This window comes from Narcine bancroftii, chromosome 9, assembly GCF_036971445.1.
Source record: "Narcine bancroftii isolate sNarBan1 chromosome 9, sNarBan1.hap1, whole genome shotgun sequence".
Lineage (NCBI taxonomy): Eukaryota > Metazoa > Chordata > Chondrichthyes > Torpediniformes > Narcinidae > Narcine > Narcine bancroftii.
In genome coordinates, this window is record NC_091477.1 from 97,382,733 (window position 1) to 97,408,844 (window position 26,112).

General features: G+C 38.6%; 1 protein-coding gene and 1 long non-coding RNA gene across 13 annotated transcripts in view; one reads left to right on the forward strand and one right to left on the reverse strand.

The window, feature by feature from the left end:
- pde6d (phosphodiesterase 6D, cGMP-specific, rod, delta) overlaps positions 1 to 26,112 on the forward strand; it is a 191,478-nt gene that overhangs the window by 20,783 nt on the left and 144,583 nt on the right. For 4 of the 6 annotated variants that reach the window (XR_011344211.1, XR_011344213.1, XR_011344212.1 and 1 more), the window contains exons 3-5: positions 4,061 to 4,186; positions 5,704 to 5,809; positions 14,671 to 14,725. Coding sequence is in view for 2 of the 6 variants with exons in the window: in XM_069896998.1 (XP_069753099.1) it covers positions 4,061 to 4,186; positions 5,704 to 5,809; positions 11,230 to 11,311 (314 nt within the window). In the remaining 4 variants the exon portion in view is untranslated. Of the gene's footprint in view, positions 1 to 4,060; positions 4,187 to 5,703; positions 5,810 to 11,229; positions 11,803 to 14,670; positions 14,804 to 26,112 lie in introns of those variants that run through there. The other 2 variants (XM_069897000.1, XM_069896998.1) reach the window with 2 other exon arrangements.
- Positions 1 to 26,112, reverse strand: part of LOC138742501 (uncharacterized) — a 46,908-nt gene that overhangs the window by 17,270 nt on the left and 3,526 nt on the right. For 3 of the 7 annotated variants that reach the window (XR_011344221.1, XR_011344216.1, XR_011344220.1), the window contains exon 2: positions 21,416 to 21,497. This is a non-coding gene — a long non-coding RNA (uncharacterized lncRNA). Of the gene's footprint in view, positions 1 to 4,242; positions 6,155 to 14,827; positions 15,086 to 19,604; positions 20,160 to 21,415; positions 21,498 to 26,112 lie in introns of those variants that run through there. The other 4 variants (XR_011344219.1, XR_011344217.1, XR_011344215.1 and 1 more) reach the window with 4 other exon arrangements.

Genomic DNA, 26,112 nt, shown 5'->3' on the forward strand with positions numbered 1-26,112 from the left:
TCTCTGAGTAAAAGGTTATAATTGTGACATGCACAGGGTACAAAGAAAGCTCTTGAATTATCCTTCAACAGTCGTGCTTGTACTCCAGATGTGTGACCTTTCATGTTGCTACCATTGTCATAGCCTTGGCCTCGTATGTCTTTCACCTCTAAATTTAATTCCTTCAGTGTGTTTAATAATGTTTCTATAAATCTTCTCCTGTGCTACTTTCAACCTGCATAAACACCTGAAGGAGCCAAGTTACTGTCAGACGCATACCTGATCGTTAGAAACATTGGCTCTTAGTGACTCATATCAGGTGTGCAGTCTAAAATTATGGCGTAGTACTTGGCTGCTTTTACGCGACAAACTCGCGCTAGATATTTGACTAGAAAATCAGCTAAACAAAATGGCAAAATTAAAGTGCGTCCCTCCCGTTCTGGAATGTAACCTTAACTAACAAATCTAACCTAACTGTTACTAACCTAACCGTTACTAAAAAAGACAATTCTTACCTTATTCGAAGTTGTCGTCATTCAACAAATCCAGAATCTGTGGCGTTCAGAAGTTGAGAGTTGGGTGCGTTGTTCCAAGGTCAGCAGCTGACGTTGGAACAACGTAAAGCTAACGAGCATGTTTGTGCAGGAGTTTGCATAATTATCTCGGAGCAGATTTCTTTCTCATTACCTCTGCAAACACCATCTTGTTCTATCAACAAATCCTTCTTTTCTCCCTTGTGCACAATGTATTTGTGCCATTTGCTTCATTTACTCTGATGGCAGGTTCTGCACTGTGAATAAAGGAGTCAATCCTGATTTCTTTAACTAGTGACTATCATGTGTTTGATCCCAACTTATGAATTCAACTACAATGAAACCTTCTGCTCTTAAAAATCTTTAACTTCAGCATGTTATTTTTAAAAAGATTCTATAAATGTTGAGTAAACTAGAATCCATCAAAAACACTAAACTTGCACTTTTCTGCATTTTTTCCAGAAAATTAGCGCTGCAATTTGTTCTTTATCTTGAGATTGCCAAAGAGAGAGTAGCATACCCACAAGATCACTTTGTCTATTGATGCAGGAAAATGTGATTGATAAATACATTAATTGTAAAAAAAAAATCTGCCTGAATAGTAAAAAGATGATTCTTTCATATTTTAGATGAACTGAGCTTTGGGTTTTATCAACATCAAAATATGGTTTACTCTCTTTGTACATGGTGTTTATCAGCTTCAAAGACTACATGGCAATGGTATAGGTTTTATGAGCATTATGAATGACTTTACCTCTTAATATTAATTTAATTAAAAATTTAAAATAATTTAAAAATTCTATTTCTTTATTTTCACATAATCACAATTAGAAAGATACAGTAACTTTTACAGTTGGGTAATGAAGGTATACGCTGCTTAATGTCTGTTCGGTAAACGTCTGACCGCATATACGTCCATGGTCCCATAATTATTCATTTACCACAAGCAAGTCTGCAGTAATTTAGAAAAGGCGATCTCTAGCTATAGGAAATTGTATACTTTATACCTAAACTGATCCGACTGTCCCGCGATCTCTCCACAGCCCTGTATCGGTCCCACTCTCTGCCCACGGCCCTGTGTCAGTCCCCACTCTGATCCCTACTTACAATTAAAAAGTTTGCAGGTACACTACAGTATCCCACATGGCTTTGCTAAGTATATAATATGGTGTTCACACAATGTCCATATCGCATAATGGCCCATTTCACAGAAATTATCGAGGATGTTAAATGGTGCACACCTGTAAAATGTTTCTGTTCACAATTGTACACTATTGTATTCAAAGGTGGTCACTGGTTCCCTTGCACCATATTAAAAATGTTCTCTGTCTCAAAATGTTAGATGTCCAAATTGTATCAGGGTTGCAATACTTTTTAAGCAGTATATTTGTTAAAGCAATAGCTATCCAGATTTTGTCCTGAGGCCAATTTTGAGGAAATGATAAAGGATCTAGAATAGGTGGATTTGAGATGAGTAGTTTTCATGCAAAGATGTGCAAGCTAAGTGGAAGACCTTCAAAGGTGAAATTTTGAGAGTACAGTGTTTGCATGTTCCTGTTAGAATTAAAGGCAAAGTTAACAAGCATAGGAAACCTTGGTTTTCGAGGGACATTGGGGATCTGGTTCAGAAAAAGAGAGAGGTTTATAGCAGGTATAGGCAACATGGAACAAATGAGGTACTTGAGTATAATTTTTTAAAAAATGCAAGTAAAAACCTCAAGAAAGAAATCGGAAAGGCTAAAAGAAGACATGAAGATTGCTTTGGCAGACAATGTGAAGGAAAATCCTAAGGGTTTCTACAGGGTATATTAAGAGCAAAAGGAAAGTAATGGACAAAATTGAACCCCATGAAGATCAGAATGGTCAGCCAAGTATGGAGCCAAAAGAGACGTGGGAGATCTTGAATTTTTTTTTTTTTTTGCATCTTTATTTACTCAGGAAACTTGCACAGTCGAGGGACGTTAGGAAAACATGCCTTGAAGTCATGCAGCCGATGCAGATTAAAAAAGGTGTTTGCTGTCTTAAAGCAAACATTTACCAATCTCAGTCCCGAATACTGACCCTGCTCTTTTTGCTTATTCGCGGATTCTGGTACATTTTGTAATTGAGTAGAGTTAGTACAACCACTGTTGCAAGATGCAGGAGGAGTTGTTCATCTGCTGAGAATTTGGTTAAAACCTAAATCCCTGTTACATATTGAATAGAAACTGGAGTGAAAAAGAATTTAAATTGTGGATATACATATCCTGCCATTCTCGCAGTTAGGGTGCAGTTTTCAACAACAAATTATTCAGTAATAATAAAAGCAAAAGGGTCTGCTATTATGAATGGGCTATGCCAAACAGCTTATGTGTAGAAGGTGTTGATGAAGATTAGAAAGGGTTTCCTTTCAGGAGCCAAAGAGCAGAGTTCCACAGTGAATCTCAGGAAATGGCAGAACTGCAAAGGATAAGGAGACAAAGACAGCTTATAGCTCGGCATAATAAAATAAGAACTGTACCATAATTGGAAGTCGAGCTGAGGAACAAATATCATGTCATCACAGACCCTTTAGCCCAGTGGTTCTCAACCTTTTTTCCACTCACATACCACTTTAAGTAATCCCTATGCCATCAGTGCTCAATGATTAGTAAGGGATTGCTTAAGGTGGTATGTGAATGGAAAGGGAAGTTTGAGAATCACTAGACCCAATTGTCACTGAAATATTTTGCTTGAGAAAAATTGTCATTGGCCCATTTCCTTTGAAGTTATGAAACCATCCAGGAGTCAATTCGGTACGATTAAAACAGTGGTTTTTCAAACTTTTTCTTTCCACCAACATACAAACCAATCCCTTACTAATCACAGAGCACCTATGGCATTGGGAATACTTAAAGTGGTATGTGAGTGGAAAGAAAAAGGTTGAGAACCAGTGGTTTAGCCTGCATTCTCAGTATTTTTGTACCTTGAGGGGTAACCAACCATGTATCCAAGAATCCCCAGCATTTTTTTTCAGTTTCTATTCTTGAGGACCCCTAAAACCTGGGATCTCACATTCACAAATTGTGAAACATTAAACCAAGAGACAATTCTATCTAGAAATTTTAAAAAATCTATTTGTCCCTTTTATGCCAGCATTGAACTGAAATATTTTCCAACCTTTCTGATTTCCTCCCCTCCCCCTCACAAATGTCATCAATTGGTGTTTATTGAATTATAAAGTGATGCCAATGGAGGCAGAAAAAAAGCACCAAAATGCATTCTTTGTTGTATTGTGTTTTTATTTTCTTCTTTTATTGTAGAGGAGCATAATCTGTTTTCCTCGAACTCTGTTCTGATCCAAATTATTTATTTTATTTCTTGTATAACCTGCGTCATAGCTGTGAATTTTCTCTGGCTATTTTGTGATTAACCCGAACACTTATTTTGATTTCATACATTTTCTATGCCTACCTCCTTTCACCACCAACTGGGACAACTCATTGTTGATTTTACACCTAATGAATAATTCAGAATTAGAATTTATAATATGACTATGAACCAAAATCTTTGCTTTGATTTCCATGCAGCTCGAGTTCCTAAAAAGATCCTGAAATGTAACGCTGTTTCCAGAGAATTAAACTTTTCCTCATCCGAACAGATGGAAAAATTCAGGCTAGAACAAAAAGTTTTCTTCAAAGGACAATGCGTAGAAGGTGATTATCTTTCTTAGAATTTCATTTTAATGTTACAATAATAATGGTCTGCATTTTAAAAAATACCATCAATTCATGCAATAGAGAAATGCAACAAGCAAGTTGACCTGATGCAGGCAAATGGGCATAAAAAGCATGTAATGAGCTGGGCTGAAAAGCCAGTCTCTTGTGCTGTGTATGACTAGATATGGATTCTTTGACTTCAGATTCATATTACCATAAATGAATTTTCATAAATACAGCCTTCAATAATTGTTTAATTTCTTTGGGAGTCATTTTATTGTTTTGTAATAATACATTTAAAAACGTAACATACGCAATATAACTTTTGTCTGCCATAAGGCAAATAGAGTTGTCATGACCCTTGCCTGGCCCCAAAAAAGAGAAAAACAAGCAAAAGAGAGTCCCTTCAGAGTCACTGAGTATCCGTGAATTCGTCTCCAGTGTTCACACATCCTCTGCAACTGCACACCATCACTGGCAACCCAAGCTCCAGATCCAAACCAACATGATCAAGAAGCCTTCAGCACCTAAGGCTCTTTAGCAGCCCATCTTTCCCTCTGTAACCTCTCTAATCCCTGGTTCCCATGAGCTAATTGCCAGCAGCCTACAGCCCATTCAGATCCCTCATCTGTAAGTCTCCTGAAGTCTAAGTGTGTCCATCAGCCATTGTGCTACTTGCTGCTCTGCTGCTTTGTAGCCTTCCCAGTCGGGTCTTTCAGCTGCTGAGCTCCTCGCTGGTCTGCTGCTATGGTCACCGACCTGTAGGCTTATCTACCATGCCTCTCCTTTTCAATGGGGTGGGAGCGGGGGGGTTCATTGCCCATTTCTACTGCCCTGCACCAGTCCGCTTTTAACTGGGAGTCTGCAACCCCTCGTGGCTGCTGCCAAACACAGGCATTGCCATCTTGGGCCCAGACCACCACAGTTGCAGGATCCTTTAACAGGCCGTTTAGAGCCAATCTGGAGCTGCCAGCATTAGGACCATGCAGTTTGAACCCTTAGGAGTAGTGCTGTATCTTCACTTTTCATTCTCCCAGGTCTGCACAGCAGCAGCGCCATATTTTTAGTAGATACAAATTTCCAAGCTGGTATACTTTTCTATTGGGCTTAAATCACTCTTGGGAAAAGGAAATACTTCATCTTATTTCCTGGATTTACTGGCTTTTCTAGTTCTTTAATTATATTCAAATTCTAAAGCAAAGTCAGTCATTTCCATTATCCACTGAGGGGAGAAAAGGTGGAATATAATACAAGGAGATAGCTATCTGTTTAACGGGTTTTCAGTTGTATAGGTGAAGTGAGGATTTCTTGGAAGGTTATTGAGAGAATGCTTATTGTGCAAGCAGTAATAAGGAACGTTATTGAGATAGACATAAATATTAAGAATTGATTAATGCTTCATATCCTGTAGTACACAATTGAAAAACCAGAAGAGACCTTGTAAAATGATGTGAAGGATTATAATGAGAAATGGTATTTGTTGTAGCTAATTGTCTTGAAACTTTTTTTACAAGAATGGTATTTCGAATTTGGCTTTGTCATCCCTAATTCAACAAACACTTGGCAATCATTAATAGAAGCAGCACCAGAATCTCAAATGATGCCAGCTAATGTTTTAACGTAAGTATCCTGAAGTGTGCCTTATGTGTTTTACATTTTTGTCATTGAACAACATGAACATTTGTGTGGATTGGCTATGAAGGGGCACATGACCATCTGTTACTGGCTTGTTTCCTTTCATTTTCTTACAGTTTTTATATTACTACATTTCTATTTCAAATATTGATATCACTGAATACTTTCCATGCTTTTGAGTAATTGCCCTTCAAGAGTCTTGCATCAATTTTGTTTTGTACCTATTAGAGTTCCAAATTTTCTTTTCATTGAATCATTTAGCAAAGATTTAGCACAGAAAGAAGCAATTCATAGTTATGCCAACTGTGAATTATTTTGCATGATGGAAATCTGAAACAAAAGAGAGAATAATGGCAATGGTCAAAATCTGAAGACTGAAACTGCTTGTGCCCCCCCCCCCCCCACCAACACTTGTTAACTCTTATTCTAACACTATTGATGCTGTTTGAACTGCTGAATGTATCCAGTGTCATTTTCATTTATTGGATGAAGATATTTCCATTTAAAGAAAAGTCTGCTTATGCTGGGGTTGAGTGCCATGCACAAATGTGCTGGAGAAACTCAGCAGGTCATGCAGCATCCAAGGGTAACCAACAATTTGGGCCTCGTTATTTCCATTTTATGCTGATTCTCTACTTCAAAGTTTCTTTTGAAAGTTTATTTTATTTAAGATGGGTTCTTTTTCACTTCATTAAGTATTGTCACATTTAATTTCTCACCTACTGGCACAATCATTCCATGGCAGATGTAATAGCACTCGCTCTCCACTCAGCTCTGGAACACTTAGACAACAACTCATACATACAGCAGCTCTTCATAGACTACAGCTCAGCCTTCAACACCATTTATTCTCTCAGTGCTGGTCAACATGCTCCAAACCCTGGACCTCCACCCCTTTCTACAATTGAATCCTTGATTTCATCAGAAGACCCCAGTCAGTATGAATAAGAAACAACATCTCCTCACTGACGACCATCACAAGCACACCTGAAGAATTCAAGCTTAGCCCACTGTTCTACTCGCTCTACACCCATCACAAATTTGCCGATGACACCACAGATGTCGCAAAATCACAAACAGCCACGAGGAAGCGTACAGGTGGGAGCTAGATCAGGTAGTTGAGTGGTGTCACAATAACCTTGCACTCAACGTTAGCAAAATCAAAGATGATTGTAGACTTCAGGAGGAAATCAGGAGAACACGAACCAGTCCTCATCAAGAGGTCAGCAGTGGAGAGGGTCAAGAACTTCAAATTCCTTGGTGTCAACATCTCTGAAGATCTGGCCTGGAACCTCCATGTTGATGCAATCACGAAGAAGGCTCGTCAACAGCTAAACTTTGGAAGGAATATGAGGAGATTCGGAATGTCACCAAAGACTCGGAAACTCCTACAGGAACCATGGAGAGCATTCTGGCTGGTATGGAAGTGCCGGCGCTCAAGACCAGAAGAACTCCAGAGGGTTGTTAACTCGGCCTGCGACATCACGGGCACCATCTACAAGAGGCGGTGTCTTAAGAAAACCGCCTCTATCCTTGAGGATCCCCACCTCCTAGGCCATGCCCTCTTCGTTCTGATACCATCGGGTTGAAAGATACCGGAGCCTGAAGATGAGCATTTAGCAGCACAAGGACTGCTTATTCCATCTGCCATCAGATTCCTGAATGAACAATGAATGATGGACATACCTTACGAGCCATTTATTTTCTTACGCTCTTTTTTATTTTGTAAGTGGTTTATATAAATGTTTGCACTGTGCTGCTGCTACAAAACGATGAATTTCGTAATATGCTCAACACTATAAATTCTGATCGTTCTTCGTCAAATCTACACTGAACTATTATAGTAATTGCAGTATCATACTGTGTGCTGTATTTTTCAAATATTAATGATAAACTGAAATATCAATATTGAATTTTATTTCAAAGGTGAGAAGTATACATTTGATATTCCAAGTTGTTATTTGGAAAGACAGCAGGAGTGGCATGAGATGCAACATGTTGAATGAAAGTTGTCGTGTCAGTCTTTGTATTCTGTATTAATGTCGATGACAAAGTTGGGGTACCATCACAACTTGTCTATTTTATGATTTACATCTGCCATGGAAACTTTTAGAGTTCTAGAATAACTGGATGATCTAAGCAGGAATCCAAAATCAAAGGTATAGAAAATTGCCACAAATCAAATATAAGATTGTGTTTGAATCACTAAATCCGAGAACATTTTAGTTTGAATACGGAACACAAACCAATTGACAGTTATTCAAGAACTTGTTGTATTTTTCTGTCGTCAGTATTGTTGCAAAGGTTCAAAATGCTATTTAAAGAATCAGTGTCTGACATCATCCTTTATAATTGTAGCTTTCTAAAGTTTCCTCAGCTATACTTGAGCCTCAAATATGTTTTTGTGCTTTCTTTAGGACAAGTATCACTTTTAAACGTGCTATTCTCTAATCACTCAAATTAGGTAGCTGATCCATTTCAAGCCAATGCGTGTAATAGCCCATCAGGAAATGTTTAAAAGTCCGACTAAGATTAATGATATCTTAATAAAGCATAGGGATGGAATTTTGAAAAAAATGTGCTGGGCTTGTATTGAATCCTTCAAGTATGCTCTATTTAGAGAATGTGAAGGGCTTGCACAGAGCACAACAATTAGCACTTCAAAAGCCAAGGTTCAATCCTGACCTTGGGTACTATCTTTGCACATTCTCCCTGTGACTGTATGCAAGTGCAGGTGAAGTGGTCATTGAAATAGATTTATTATATCTAACTCCATTCTTTTGAAGGTTGAATCCTGAGTGAGCCAGTTATCTGACCAGATGGATCTAGAATTCATGGAGCACCAAGTTCCTACTTATAATCTGCTTTCGTTTTAGCTATTTTGCCCAAGAATGGATCTGATTGTTTATCCATTTCCTATTCCTAGTTTTAACAAAAAATATTCTTCTTGAGTTGATTTGAATTACATTGTTGTTGCAATTATAGTAATTACATTGTCTTGTGAAGTTCTTGTTTTGTTTCACGGAGGTATAAAAAATGTATTATTTAAAGTTTTCTGTGTAATTGCAAACTTGTTCTTCTGTAGTGGGGATGGCCAAAATTCAGGTCATGAGCCACATGTGGCTTTTTGACGTATCATGTGCGACTCATGGAAATATGTTGGCTGAGACAGGAATCGTATGAGCTGGTGCACACAATGGAAGTTTTAATGGGTGTGGCTTCGGATTGCGTTATTGCGGTTCTCAAACATCTGAAGCTTATTGTTTGTCTCTTGTGTTAAACAAGTTTGGCCACCCCTGTTCTATGGATTCTATGTCACCAACATATGGTAAAATCTGAGACCAGCTCAAAGACCAAAATTTAATCATCAAATTTTAAAAAAAAAGAACACTAACAAGCAAGTAAAAAAATCATGACACAACAGGATTCTTTAAATTGTGTAAAATTATCAAGTTGTGGTATGATTTTCTCCCTTGACATGACTTGACAATCCAATCTCTGTCAGCAAGTCAGAAACCCCTGCTGCGGATGTTGTCATCCTACTCATGAGATATGATAGCGATATGACACCAATGTTGGGGTCAATGCTGACAGTGAGTACCTGGTCCAATTTCCACAGGAAATGGCATGGTTGTCTATTTTTTTTATATATATAAAAAAAAAGGTTTTTTCAATTTCATATTCCCACTTCAAATGATTAAAAAATGGCAAGTAACAGATTTTAAGAAGATTGCCTAGATGAATTTTTGTAGAAAATTGCAGGGCTTCTGCCATCAGATTATTTATACCTTATGATATCAGTCTTATTATTGATGCATGTTACTTGAAGAAACCAAACCCAGTTTTGTCATTGAGCCTTTGGCAAGGGCACTCTTAACCATTACGGGGTCAACATCAGAATATTATTTCAAGACAATCACTGATTTCATTGCTTTCAGAGATCGCTGCTCCAAAGACTCCAATGTCATAATTCTGCATCCACACCAACCCACTACTATCTCCTCTTGATGATCTAAAATAGTTTGTCCTGGTAGATCCATTGTTTATTCAGAAAATTTTCAATTGACCTTCCAAAGGTACCTACCCTCACCGTTTTTTTTCAATACATTGACAACAGTGTTAGTCCATTTCCTTTCTCATTGAATCTTTATGATCATTTTCACTCCTCTTGTATTTACACATGGTCATCTCCAACTCTTTTTGCATTTCAGGACCAAGGTAGTGGCTACTGGTTCCCACAAAAGTTTTCTCCTATTTTTCAATTCTATTCTCAGAGTTCCTTCATCTGCTCTTACTGCTACTTCCATTATGTGCTAATCCTATTCCATGGTTTGCATTCAATTACTAATTCTGATTATAAATGAAAGACATCTCAACCAGGTTCACTCCATTTCATGCCCTTCTTCCCATTCCTTGGACCAGGAAAAGATGGTCTTTCCCTCACTTTCTATCCCACCAGCCTATTATATTCAGTCAATTTGATGAAATTACCCTCTGCAGTTTCAGACACATCCAATATGATGTCACTACTAGGTACATTTTCTCTTTTCCATTTTTCCTCCACTACCCCAATTGGCCTTCCTATCTCTGGTAATACCCCTTCCTGTGACACTTGCTCACACAGTGATGCCTGACCTTTGCCCTTCCTACTGTCCAAACACTTTTTCTACATATGCTTAGTTTTTAAATTTTGTATCATTAATCACGGTGTGGTGTCCTCCAACTTGGAAAGACAAAATATATGGTATGTTAGGTAACTAATTTGCTATTTAGTTCACAAGTATAGCTGCTTTTCTTTCCCATTCTGATCAGTCAGTCCAAGGATTCCTAAACTGTTGTATTTGCTAATGGAACAGTTATATACAGTTTTGCATCTCAACAATTGAATCTAACATTCAGTTTTATAGGAATGTTTATTTCTAATTTCTATTACTCCTTCCACATTTATTTGGTAATTTGGATAATTCCCTATTTCTGTGTCTGGACTTTTGTTGTCTATTAACATTACCCATTACAAGTATACCCTGCTTTTCCAAATTGGAGCATTCCTATGAAACTTTTTGTAAGCAAAGAGCCAATCACTACTTATTGAAGGCTATTTTCGTAAAAGCAAATTTTTGTAAAGCGAGTATTTGTAAAGCAGGGTATACCTATATTTATTGTTTAATCTATCAGATTTTATACGCTTTTACAGGTCTTCTATTTCATTTTTTCATCTCACTCTTGCTCCTACTCTCCTACATGTCTATCTTTATTTTCAGGCATGTCCAATGAAAGGTCATTCACCTGCAATATTAACTGTTTCTTTATCTTCAAAACTTGAGTTTTTTTTGTCTTCATTGTAGTTTTGTTCAATGCCATTTACCACAGTATTTAAGCTTACAACTTCTTTATTTTACCAACAGTGGTAATGTTGTCATAGAGACCAAATTCTATGACGATGATCTCCTCGTAAGTACTTCCAAAGTCAGACTTTTCTACGTCTGAAGTGAATTGTCTGCAGTTTAGTATCAAATGTCTTGCTGATGACAGATGGATGAGACACTTTTCACCCCCATGACCAATGGACCAGCTCTATCTGGATGTCAACTGGCAATTTGGGTTCTTCAGAAATTATTTGGAAGATTGAAGTGAGCAAGACTCAGTGCAAAAAAAAAGACTCTTGTGAAAGAAGAATGAACAGTGACAGTACTGTTTTTTTTCTTGAGACCAATGTTGTATATTCAATTGCTACTTGTTTTGAATCTGGATACACTGCTTTGCTTCCATAATTTGTATTATATGTCGTTGCACTTCAAGTTTATTCTGTTAATTATTTAGTTCCTTTTACTTTTGTTATATATTCATCAGTTGTAACAAAGTGTAAAATACTCCTCGTGTGTTAAATACATATACAGTTATAATCCTTCATGAACTAATGAGAGGGCTGAGCAACATTGCAGTCTGATTGAAATAAAGGCTGTTGCTTCTGTATTAAAGTCAAATGCAGTTAATTTGTACTGTATATAATCAGTTCAATATAACGTTTTGAGTTTACAACTTATTAACATGCAGTATTAAACAAGTTAGATTTAGATAATTTTAAGGATTTTTAAAAAAAATTTAAAGGATTTTAATCTATAGGATAGGGCAATGTCACTGGAGATTTCAAAGTTCAATTCAAATTCTGTACAGTGTCACTATCACTGGGAGGTAAGAAAGATCACAGCAGCAAATTGATTGCTTTGCACTTCTCCCAGCACTATTGCATGCATGGGTAGTACAGTATTGTTTTCATCCAGAAGACCAAACATTAAGTATTTAATACTTTTATTCAGAAATCCTCATTAAGCATGTGTGTGTTGCAAGTATGGAGGTTGGCTCTTGTGTCATAGGAAGGGGTATGAGTATTGGCAAAAATGGGAAGGCCGATTTGAGGGGGGGAGGGACAAGAGGGAACAATGTACCCAGTAATGTCATATTGAATATGTGTGAAAAAAGTAGTTTCATTAATATCTATAGGTTAGTGGGATAGAAAGTGAGGGAAAGACTCTTCCTGGTCCTAGGAGTGGGGAGAAGGGAATGGAATGGACCTTCAATTGTGATGAGAAATATTAGTTGTTGAATAAGAACCAAGGCATATGAGCAGCACTTGTCATGAAGTAGCAGTAAGAGCAGTTGAAGGAACTCAGAATAGAATTGAAGTATGGGAGAAAACTTAGTCAAAGCTTTGTGAGAACCAGTAGCCACTACCTTGGTCCTGAAATGGAGATGACCATATGTAAATGTCTTTATTTTAAAAAGGCTGCAAGGACAAGCCAGGGAACTATAGACGAGTGAGCTTAACATCAGCTGTGGTTAAGTTCCTGGAGGGGATTCTGAAAGACAGGATCTGCCAGCATTTGGAAAGTCAATGATTGATATGGGATAATCAGCATGGGGTTGTGCATGCAAAATTGTGTCGTCTGAATTTAATTGAGTTTTTTTGAAGAGGTGACCAGGAAGATACTTCAGGGCAGGGCAGTAAAGGTTGTCTTTGTGGACTTTAGCAAGGCCTCTGATAAGGTTCCCCATGATAAGCTGATTTAGAAGGCCAATTTGTTTGGGATATAGATTGAGCTGGTCAAATTGATGTAGAATTGGCTTATGGTAGAGATAGATGGTTGTGGTAGCGATAGATGGTTGTACCGACTAGAAGGTTGTTACTCAGACTGAAGCATGTGACCAGTAGTGTGCCACAGGATCAGTGCTGTCCATTTTTTTTAATCATCCATATTAATGACTTAAAAGACAAAGTAAAATTGGTGGGATAGTGAGCAGCAATGAAATTTACCTAAGATGTCAACAAGGTCTAGATGAACTGGGAAAGAGGGCCAAGGAATGGAAGTTAGAATTTAACTAACAAGTGCAAGGTGTTGCACTTCAGTAGGTTAAACCAGACTAGTACTCAGTGAATTGTAGGGCCCTGTGGTCTGTTGTAAAACAGAGACTTAAAGGTGCAGGTACATAGTTCCATGGAAGTGGTAACATTAGCAGACAGGGTGGGGAAGAAGGCATATGGTTTGCTTGCCTTTATCAGGGCATTACAGGAACAGGGGTGTCATGTTACAACTATACAAGACGTTGATGAGACTACACTTGAAGCATTGAGCACTATTTTCATCACCCAGCCATGAGAATGATATCATTACGCTGGAAAGGGTACAGAAAAGATTCATGAGAATGTCACCAAGTCGGATAGGCTTGAATTTATAACTCAATGGGATAGACTGAGACTCCTCTTTTCCCCCTTTCCTTCCCTCCCCCCCCCCTCAGAATATAGGAGGCTCAGGATGGTAGTGAGGTTTATAAAATAATGAGCATAAATAAGGTGCATTTTAAAGCCTTTTCCTCAGGGTAGTGAAATCTAAAACTAGAGGGAATAGATTTGGATAGGGGCACCTTCAACACACAGAGGATGGCAGGATATAAATGAGCTGCCAGAGGAAGTGGTTGGAACAGGATCAATTGTAATGTTCAGTGATATTTATACAGATGTCTGGTTTGGAAAGGTTTAGAGGAATATAGGTGAATGGAACAAGTTGGTTCAGTTGGGGGGGGGGGGGGGGGGGATGGGATGAAGGGCTGTTTTCCATGCTGTAGAACTCTGAATGTTACTTCCATCACAAAGTCAGTAATTGAACTGGAATACAATTTGTAAGAACACTTTTTTCTCTCTTATCCTCTGCTCCTTTAATTGCCTGGCCAGCGATGATTTCCTATTTGAGAAATACTTAACCTTTTACATCCTTACAGTAACAACATTGGCTCATCAGCTCAGTTATTTGTCAGAATTCAGTGGAATAGAAATTGTCAATTTTGAATTCATGCATTAATTGTTTTGGGGATTTTAGCTACTTTTTGCCCAAAATTAAGCACAAATTGGTGAAGACCATACAGTCTCTGGTACCTTGGGTGGGGTGGGGGGCGGTTTTAAAAAAAAAAATTAGGTGTTCAAAGGTATATGTGTAAACTCTTTTGTTGGATTTGCTCTTAGTTAAATTGTCTCCTGCCTGTTGTGGTTTTGTACTCTCAATATTAAAGAATGAGGGTATTACATTATTGACATTGGAGTATTATTTAGACCAATTTTGAGTAGATTGCTCTCTATTGACAGTGCATGGAAGATCCCTTCATACAGACTCTGCCTAAAATAACTGTCTAGCAGGAGAAACAGTTCCCACTCTGAGACCAAATTCAACATTTCCACCCTCTTTAGTTGAATTCTTGAGCGACAGAAAGAATAAAAGATAGCTAGAGGTAAACTTTTAATTGTAACAGGCTATGCTGCACTTATGTCCTCTGATAATGACCTTTTTTTCCTGAAGGGGAATGTGCTGACCATCCAGTTTGTCCTCCAAAGATCCATCTCTCAATTTTCAGGTTCATTTTTAATCATTCATATTAACAGTTTAAATTATATTTATTGATTAAATGCAAATTATGGCTTTGTTTTGAAAATGTTTTTTTAATATAGAGCATGTTTAATTTGAATAAGTAGAAATTACAAGTTAGAAGCTATTGTTGTGAGATGACAATAAGATTAAAAATGACTTGGCTGCAATGAACCAAGCACGTAATTGACATTCAGCTATTAATTTCTGAATCAACTTGATACATGTAGAAAATGGAAGCCAGTGCTTTGTGGAATTTGCAATGATGTAAGAGGATCTGGGAAGCATATGTCCAGGGCAAGAAGAGATTCCAATGGAATTACTTGAGTTCTGGCCTTGTTACATAGCTCTAAAGGGAAGAGAGAAATATGGCAGTGACATTGGATAATCATCCACAGATCCAGAAAAATTGAAGCCAAAATATGGAATGACATCTTTATCTGTTCTGGCTGAATAATTTCTGGTCACTCTGAAGGTTTTAATTTATCTGTGTTGAAGATAAAGCTGTATATTACCTGGAAATCAAGTGGTTGCATGGAAATAAGAAGAAATTTATTGGAGGAAAAAAAATTGAAAGATTCAATTGTAGCTAGTGAGAATTTTGCCCAATAATTATTCCATTGTAACAACTGATTTGATTGAGGAAGGGATGGGTGGTTGGAGGGATATTGAAATTGTACTTTAAATAATTTGACTTGTGAAGTGTAATGTCCTCATTCTGTTCCAACTTCAGTTATCACTGATGTATCCGAATAACCACTCTGGATATAAGGATTTGTAATTGTTTAAATAAGGCTTAAAACTTTGGCTGTGATTTGAAATTAAAGATCCAAAAAATGTGAAAACGATGGCAGCTAAAATGCAGAGGAATTTAGCAGATCCAGTAAGGAAATGTTTGTAGTAATCTATAGGCTGGAGGTGTTAGGAGATCTTGTAACAATGCACCTAAGGAAAGTTATTAATTTAAGATTATGAAACGAAGGTTGTTGCTAAGATACGGGTCATCAAAATTAAATTGCACACTTCAAGGCTCATGAAGCTGAATGGTCTATTTGTATGTTTCTTAATTTCCTCTTCTGCAGTTGACCCATCTCTTCCTACCCTTTCCTACTGCATTTTCAAGCTTGCAATGTATTGCCTTCCCCATTTCTATCTGACTAGTCTGAACCTGCAGCTCCTACTGAGCTCCCATCACCAAGCATTAGTCTACTGCTTACAGAGACTGCCAGTCGTATGCCATCTCTAGCTTCTATGCTATACTCGCTCTCACATAGATTCAGAACAGACTAATCATGCACAATGCTGCTATTCATCTGCTTTTGTTTATCCTTACCTCGATTTACCCCATCTGGTGCTTCAATGTGCCAGAGTCTTTCTGACAATAATGAGGCATGTCAGGCAACAATATACAGCCAAACACAATTACAGAAATGAATTTTAACAGGGTGGCAACAGGACAGAAATAAAAAGATAACTCAGGAAATTGCTGGAGGCAAGCTTGACTCTCAATTTTTCAATGATTCACTTCTACGCAAAGTTATTTTCTGTATGTAGATAGTAAGAAAGGTTGCCAAATATACAGTGGTGTTACTTCCAACTGACATGGGAAATTCATGGAGTCACACGATTAGAACATGCCCTTGGAGATGCCAACACATCCATTTGCTGTATGTCCTAGCATCCCCTGCCTATTGATCTGGCCTGATGAGCAGCCCCCTATGCTGCAAGTTGTGGGCTTGAGACCAATGATAGTGAAATCTTGAACAGAAGTGCAGAATATGGAGACACTATGATCTTTGTCAGTGATGCTTTTGGACATGGGTGGAGCATATTGGGCTGTGTCATGAAAGCACAAAGCTGTATAGTAAAGAAATTGACCAACTTGTCCATGTCTATCTATGCTGATCTCATTTTCTTGCAATTGTACCTGCCTCTGTCATCTCCTCTGGCAGCCTTTTCAGATACCCATCATCCTATGTGGAAAAACTTGCCCCTCCGGTTTCTTTAAATCTTACTCCCTTCACTTTAAATCTAAGCCCCCCTCCCCCCAGTTGTAAACGTATATCGATTCCTTGTGGGAAGGTTTCCTGGTGCTGCTCCAGAGGGTTTAAACTAGATTTGGAGGGTGATGGGAGCCAGATTACCAGAGAAGATAGAGGAGTGGAGGAGAAAAGATGATATTAACATTGTGGGCACCCATAGAAGTCAACAGGTTATATGTGATGGAAATGTTCTCAGGTGCATCTATTTCAATGCAAGGAGTATTGAAGAAAGGCAGATGAGCTAAGAGCATGGATTATCACGTGGAATTATGACACTGGCAATTAGTGAAACTTGGTGGCTAGAGGGGCAGGACTGGCACCTCAATGTTCTGGGCTTCCGTTACTTTAGACATGATAGAACGAGGGGGAGGGGGGGGATATGAAATGGGGAAGGGTGGGGATTGCTCATCAGGGAAAGTATCTCAGTTGTGATCAGTTAGGACAGACCAGAGGGCTCGTACACTGAGGCTATATTTTAACAGGGAGCAGGGTGGCAACAGGACAGAAATATAGCATACACTGAGCTGAGGAGTGGGAAAGATCATGAAACCTATAGTGATTTAAGAAGGAGTAAGTGCTTGCTGCCTTAAAGCAAATAAGGGTAGGTAAATCCCCAGGGCCTGACAAAATATTCCCTCTGACCTTGGCTATTGTAGAAATTGCAGGGGCTCTGGCAGAAATATTTAATGTCCTTAGCCATGGGTGTGGTGCCGGAGGTTTGGAGGGTAACTCATGTTATTGTTATTTTTAAAAAGGATCAAAAAGTAACCCTGGAAATTGTAGGCTGGCAAGCCTGACATCAGTAGTAGGTTAATTATTGGAGGGTGTTCTAAGAGATCAGATATATGATTATTTGGATAGCCAGAAACTGATTAGGGATAGTCAACGTGGCTTTGTGCGTGATAAACCAATGTTAAACCAATCTTGTATTTTTTCGAGGGTTTCCAGGAGAGTTGATGAAGGAAAGACTGGATATTGTCTCGTGGGCTTTAGTAAGGCTTTTGACAAGATCCCACGTAAGAGGTTAGTCAAGAAGGTTCAGACGCTAGTGAAGTAGTGAACTGGACAGGAGAAGCCATAGAATAGTGGCAGATGATTACTTCTCAGACTGGAGGCCTGTGACTAGTGGTGTGCCTCAGGGATCACTGTTGTTTGACATCTGTCGGTGATCTGGATGATAATTGATAAATTGGATCAGCAAATTTGCAGATGTCACTAAGATTGGAGGTTCTGCGGACAGCGAAGAAGGTTTTCAAAGCTTGCACTGGGATCTGTACAAGCTGGAAAAATGGGCTGAAAGATGGCCAATGGAATTTAATGCAGGCAAGTGTGAGGTGTTGAACTTTGGAAGGACAAACCAAGAAAGGACATGCACGGTAAATGGTAGGGCACTGAGGAGTGTGGTAGAACAGAGGGATCTGGGAATACAGATAGATAATTCCCTGAATGTGGCATCACAGGTGGATGGTGTTGTAAAGAGGGCTTTTGGCATATTGACATTCATAAATCAAAGTATCGTGTATAGGAGTTGAGATGTTATGGTAATGTATAAGACATTGGTGAGGCCAAATTTGAAGTATTGTGTGCACTTTTGGTCACCTAACCACAGGAAAGATATCAATAAGATAGAAAGAATGCAGAGAATAATTACTAGGATGTTGCCCAGGCTTCAGGAACTGAGTTGAAGGGAAAGGTTAAACAGGTTGGGACTTTATTCCCTGGAGTGTAGAAGAATTAGGGGAGATTTGATAGATGTATTTAAAATTATGAGGAGGTAGATGGTAAATGTAGATGGGCTTTTTCCATTGAGGGTAGGTGAGATACAAACAAGAAGACATGAGTTAAGAGGGAAAGGGGAAAGATTTAGAGGGAACATGAGAGGGAGCCTCTTCACACATAGTGGTGGAAGTGTGCAGTGAGAAGAATTTGGACAGGTACATGGATGGAGAGTTATGGGCTGAGTGCAGGTCAGTGGGACGAGGCAAATAAAATGTTTTGGCACAGACTAGAAGGGCCAAAGTGGCCTGTTTCTGTGCTGTAATGCTCTCGCGTGCGCTTGTTCTTGTTTTTGTACTTGTTTTTGCTCGTTCATGCTCTTTCCTCATTCGCACTCACTTTCTCATCCTCACACACTCTTCACTCGCGTCCTTTCATTCACTTGCTCACTCTCTCTCTCATATGATTTGCTCAGTTATAGGATACTGTTCACCAATCTCAGCCTGCAGTAAGAAGCTTCCTAATGGTAGTAGGTCAAAGATACTTTGTGATGAATGGAAAAGATTTTCATTATTTGAGCAATATTATCAGGGATGTGCCAGTATTTTCTCAACCATTTTGATGATTCTCTGTATGGAATTCTAGTCCAATGCTTTGCAGCTACCATACCACACAATGATGCAGCCAGACAGGACACTTTCAACTATTCTGTAAAATGCCTTCAACCTCCTTTGGAAGCTGAGCTTGTCTAATGAGGAGGTGTGTGTTCAGGATTGGTTGTCCATGAGATGCATACCAAGGAATTTTGTGTTATCCACTCTTTACAACAGAACCATTGATGTGCAGTGGACCACCAACATCTCCTTTGCTTTATCCACGTTGAGACTGTTTGTTGTTCTTGCACCATTTTACGAGCCTCCCAACCTCCTCTGTAAGGCAACTCATTATTGCCAATGAGCCAACTGCTATTATACTACAGTTTACAAAGTGCTGAAAAGGATCATGGGATTGTTAAGTTGTTTGTAAACTTCACCTAATGTTATATATTTAGAAATATCTTCTTTCTACCCCACTTTCTCCACTTTATACATTTTAAAAAGTTGGCCCACCAAACTGCAATCATGAACTTAATCACACAATATAAATATTTTATTGCCTGTCTGGAATTCAAATTCCAAGTATGAATTTAAGAATGTAGTTTATCATTATAGGTAGTTCTGAACAATTGGAAATAGGTTCCGGAAGAAACAAAATATTGCATTAAGGCTGTTATGCAGACTATTGTAAGGTCTGAGTGAATTGAAAATAAAGTATATTTTGTTCAGTTGTCACCAAATTGATTCAAGGCCAGTTATCACAAACATATTTTCAACAAAGATTCACGCTTCGGATCTTTTTTCCATCTTTGGGCTTGGCTGGTCAGAGGAACTTGCGGATCTCTCATGTTCCTGTGCTAATATTTGCTGGCCTGTTATGTGGATAAGCTGAAGCACCACAAGAGGTCACTCTTATTTTAAAAATGAGCTTGATTCATTCTACTGCTGTCCAGTTTTTCATTTGCCTGCATCTTCCCTCTACTCCCAGTGCTGCCTTTTCTTGACTTGGGCAGAAATGATTATATCTCAGTAATTTTTCTTCCTCACCAGCAACATTATGTTCTGTCCCCTACATACAATAGGAAAAACATCACTGAATCTGGCTGCAATAACACAACTAGAACCAAGAAGGAATCAGAGATGGGGAAAACATGGAAATAATCATGGGTGAAGGTTGACAATAATCATGGGTGAAGGTTGACAAGCAGATATGGAAGCAAATGCCTGGGCCGCAGACCATTGGTATCAAACTGTTGTCCACTACAGAGTGTTAGACTCTTCATTCAGACATAGCATCCTCTACTTTCACAGCAGATCAGGGGATGTCTTTGTCCCACCAATCAGGACCTTCTTAATTATACTCCCACATAGCCATCCTCTGCACCTTTATCAAAACTTAGATCCTTTATCCTTAAACAAATAATGGCGCTGTACCGGATATCCCAGATAGAATCTAAAACTCAAACAGTTTCCAGATTTTCCATATGTTGCACGTCTGTAATTTTGAAGATGTTTTTTTTTTAAAGTTGAAAACCACATGAATGGATTTCTCTCATACTTGCTGTACTCTCTAATCTGTAATAGTGACATGTGCTAGCCATTCCTAATGAGAGCCACTGCAGACTCAGCCTTTAGAGTATTCTTCTGACCTCCAGCATGTTAGATGTTGGATCTTTTTGTTTAATTATTTTGGTCTTTTTAGCTGTTAATGTTTTGTTTTACTTTTCACATAATTTGAGAGCAGCATCTCTGTACCAAATTTGTCAGACATTTCTGCATGATAGTACTACTGTTCTTGGCAATTTGATCTATTTAGATTCAAACTATTAGTATTGTGGTGAAGCCATCTTTGGGAAGTAGCACAATGTCAGATTTTTATATTGATCCTGAGGGTGTTGTCTGAGTGGAGTTCACACGTTCTTCCTGCAATATTGTGGATGTTCTCAGTCCTTAAAAAGTGTTTATTTATAGGCTGCTGTAAATTACCTTCAAGATGAGAGTAGAGGTTGGACATCTGAGGGGTTTTTATGAATACGTAAAGGGAAATGACAGAAAAATAAGTGGGGAAATGTATCTGGTGTGAATGCTCTGTCTGAAAACTGTGATATTCTCAATATCCTGTGTCGTAATCAAATATAAAAATACAAGGGAAACATGGAAAGGGAATTGACCAATTCCAGATGTTTTTCCTGTCTTGAAGGAATTGCTGTGATGTACACCAGAATAACTTAATGACCCATTCTCACTAGTGCTGTTCCAAATCTGAAGAGTCTATAATTTGTTCTGAACATAGATTGCTTCTCAATGTAAAGTTCTATGAAATACCTGAAGTTCTTTCTCATGTCACCAGGGGGCTGTACAATTCAACTTCATATGTGTTGTAGAAATCTTGGTGAACCAGTGTTGGCTAAGTAAAAAGGTAAAGGTTCCATTATTGTCATGTAATACTACATTTAGAATGTAACGTACATGAAATTCTTTAACTTTTGTTTCACATAAGGCAGTTGCCACTTTGTCCAGCGTCCCTCACAGAAACCTGTACCTCCTCCAAGTACTGACCAGTCCTGTGTCTGCTTAACTTCCGAGATCACACAATCCCAGGTGTATTCAGATTACTTGGTGCTCTTGAAAAATATTTATTTACTACCAAAAATATTGTTTTTAGAAAATAACAACTGAACGGTGAATTCTTATTTAAAATACTGTGACATAAAAACCTATTTAAGAATGTGTATTGGTGGTAATAAAAATCGTATTTTGGTTATTTATTTCATTGATTATGAATGAATAGTATTATTTTCTAGTAACCAAAACAATAGTAGCTGGCATATGTGAACAATAGTTGAATGTCCCAAATGTAAAGATTTGCACTTAGCGATCATTGCTCCCTGTGCTTTTCCAGGGCATTTATAGCATAGTTTTTTTAATTCATTTCTCCACGGCTGTGGAGCATTTATATCTTCCCTTTCACATTTATTGAAATGACTCTCCTGGTGTTAATGAGCATGGATCCCAACACTAAGACCCATTTATTCATAGCCTTTGGAATTGCTGACATTATCAACATTCAAAGTCCATGAAAGACTGAACAATCTGTGGCTCTGCTCTGGAGTGGAATACCCAATAAATATTATTAAAATTGTCATTGTTCCTTTTTTTAGTGGGCGCCTTATTGAATGTCTCCTGGAAATACAACTGTGCTATAGATTTTAGATTGATTGTTAGAGTACATACATGACATCACATACAACCCTGAGATTTTTTTTAACTGTGTGCCAGGCAGAATTATCACTTAATGATAATACAAAAAAAAACTGCAAATAACATACACATGTAAACTAATTTCAATATAGAGAGAAAGAACATTAATAAAATGCAAAAGTAAGAGTCCTGAAATGAGTCCCTTATTGTGTTCAGTGTTGAGGAGTCTAATGGTGGAGGGATAGCAGCTGTTCCTTAACCTGGAGGAGTGGGTCTTGTAGCACCTAGACCTCTTTCCTGATGATAGCAGCGAGAACACAGGGTGGTGTGGATCCTTGATGATGGTTACTGCTCTCTGACGGTGGGGAGGGTTTTGTTTGTGAAGTCCTGTGCTCTTGTATGTACTACTTCTTTTTAGAGGGCCATACGCTCAGGGGTATTGGTGTCCCCATACCAGGCAGTGATGCAGATGGTCAGCGCACTTCCCACCCCACATCTGTAAAAAAATTTGCCAGGGTATGTCATACAGGTAACATTCCTCTGCAAACTCCTGAGGAAGTAGAGGCACTGATGTGCTTTCTTCACAATGCCGTTAGTGTGTTGGGTCCAGGAAAGATCCTCCGAGATAGTGTTATGAACAGTGCTTAATGAGCACCAAATAGGCATTGAATCAGTGTTTAATTTGAAAACACTAATTTTATTTCAAACTTAAACTATAATCTTAACTTTTAAACTATCCTTAACACTAAATCTATCCCCAGCTATGTGCAGGTGTTGTGTGTGTGTATATATGTGATTATACCCAAACCATTATAGAAAATTACTTCAAAGTTCAGTCTTTTAACTTCAGTGTTGAAGTGTAGGCCTTTGAAATTTGATGCCTAGAATTAATGTTGAACTGATGGGAAGACTGGACTTGTGGCATTGCCTTTGAAGAAATGTCTGTCCACACGAGCTGTGGTCGCATCACCCCTGGTCCTTTTGTAGGCAAGACTCAAACTGGGCGGCTTCTGCAAAGCTTCCATGACCCTGGCACCAGTCTCTCCGAGTAACTTCTCTACTACTCATATTTGAAATGAAGCAGTTTCTCTAAGTCACAATCAAAATGAAGCACTTTGCTTCCCAAAAAGACCTTCCTGGTACAGGTCGATCCACCAAAAAGCTCCAGTCATTCAGAGAATGCTTTACTCCGAATTCCACAAAATTGGCTGGTCTCGAGCTGCTTCAAAAAACTTTGCAAAATCACCATGTCTTTGCAATTCTGGAAGAAACTATGAAAAAACCTATCAGTTCTTCCAATGTATCAAATTATCGCTGGGCTGTGACTTTTGCTTGTGTTAAATGCTAACTGTGACCATTCAGTCCCTCCTGTCTATACTATCCCACAGAGATAACACAATTTTAGTAAAATGGGAGTTCTTCATAATAGTGACTCCCAAGAACTTAAATTTGCTCATGCTCTCCACCTCTCATTTCCCCCCCCAATGATCACTGGATCGTACCCTGAAGTGAATAATCAGTTCTTGGTTTTGGTGACATTGGTGGTTGTTGGTGCACCATTCAGCCAAGTTTTCAAGTCTCCCTTCTGTATGCTGACTCATTGCCTTTTTTGTGCGACCCACAGCCGTGATATTGTTGGCAAATTTGTAGATGGTGTTATTGTCTACCGAGCCACCCAGTCGAGGGTGTAAAGTGAGTAGAGCAGGGGGCTAAGAATGCAGTACTGCGGTGCTCTGGTACTGATGGAGATTGTTGAGAGATGCTCCTTCCAATCCTCACTGATTGTGGTCTGGAGGTGAAGAATGCTCCCCTTTCACCACCCTCTTTGTTGTATCCTTAAAGAACTCTAGCAGATATATCACAAATGATTTTCCTTTCAGGAAGTCAAGTAAATATTGCTTGATTGCCTTAAGATTTCCTAAATGTATTACAAAATGAATTCCAGCATTTTCCCATAGACGGATGTTAAGCTAATTGGCCTATTTCCTGTTTTCTATCTCCTTCCTTTTTTAAACAGTGGCATTACATATGTCCTTTATGAAGCCTCCATGTTTTCTCAGAATCCAGGGAATAAATGCAAATTATAATCAATGCATCTTCAATATCTACTCCCAAGGAAGGAGTCCATCAGGTCAAGGCCTTTAGCTCCATCAGTTTGCTAACCTGTTTTGCATCAGTTTAAAAAAAACTGTTCCTTCTTGGCCAAAGGTGTTGATTAATATTGAGATGTTTTCAGTATTTTACATGTGAAGCCCAATGCAAAATAATTACTGTAAATATTTGTGTATAATGTGACACCCCCCCATTTTTGAAGGAAAAGGAGGAAAAATTTTACCCCCGTGTATAATACGACCCCCCTCACCTGCCTGAGTCACGCGGCCGACTACCACCCCCCGAGTTGCAGAATTTTTTTTTAATTTTACTCTCATGTATAATGCAACCCCCCCATTTTTGAGGGGAAAAAGGGGGCATTTTTTCGCATTATACTCGAATATTTATGGTAAATAAATCCTATATCATTTTCCTATTTTCCATTAATTCCCTAGTCTCTTCCTCTTGGGGACTAGTGTTTACTTAGCTACTTTGTTATATACCTTTAAAAACATTTACTTTAATGTTTTATTATTTGCTCCCTTCATCCTGTACTCTGCTTTCTCCCTTTTTATGCTTTTTTTTTAAGCCATTTTTTCCTGCTGACAAAACTTTCCCAATCCTGTAGCCTCTGCTCACAACTTTGTCTTCTTTCAATATGATGCCATACTTGTTTTTAAAAAAATTAGACATACAACAGGCCAATTTGGCCCTACTGGACTGTGCCACCCAATTCACACCCCATTAACCCTGGTGGGAGGAAACCAGAGTTCTTGGAGAAAGCCCTCGCATACACGAGGAGAACGTACAAACTCCTTACAGACAGTGCGGGATTCAAACCCATGTCTAGTCCTAATCGCTCGTGCTGTATAGATGTTGGGCTAATCACGAGGCCAACTGTGCAGCCCAACTCGTGTTTCACGTGTCCCATTGTTACTTGTTTTGATTCTTAAAACATCACTTTCTATGATCCCATTTATCTTCAGATTTATTGTCAGAGTAGATGCATGACATCACATACATCCCTGAGGTTTCTTTTTGCTGTGGGCGCGGCAGGATTGCCACTGATTGTGCAAAAAAAATAAACTGCACACAGCGCAAAACATGTAAAGAACTGTAAACCGATAACGAACTTAAACTGTTCAATACAGATAGGAAAAAAAATCCATATTAAGTGTTTCAAGTCCTTCAATGAGTCTGACTGAGTTTGTCGTTAGGGAGTCTGAAGGTGGAAGGGGAGCAGCTGTTCCTCTACTTGGTGGTGCGAGTTTTGTGGCACCTATTTACTGAAGGCAGCAGTGAGAACAGTGCTGGCTGGTAATCTTTGTCCACATTTCTGCGCTTGCCTTCAAACTATTACCTTAAAAAGAAATGCCCTTACTCTAATGACCCTTGGGTTGTGTGAACCTTATAAATGCAGATATTTTGCAGAAATCCACTGATTTTAAGATTGTCCTGAGCTCCGGGGTGGCGAGAGCAGTAGGTGGTAGCAGTTACAGAGGATGTTCAACACGCCCAGCGCTTCGATCAAGCACAACAAAGAAACAACCATATTTTTTTTCCGAGCATTGCTTATCGTTGGTTATCTTCATCTCAGAAAATCACAAGTAGAATCTAACGAACGATGGCAAGAGATGCTACCATTTGGATGCAATGCTCCCGAACTATTACTGAGATCGAGTCAACATCTAAGATTTGGATGAAACACTGATGACATCTCACTTCCTTGT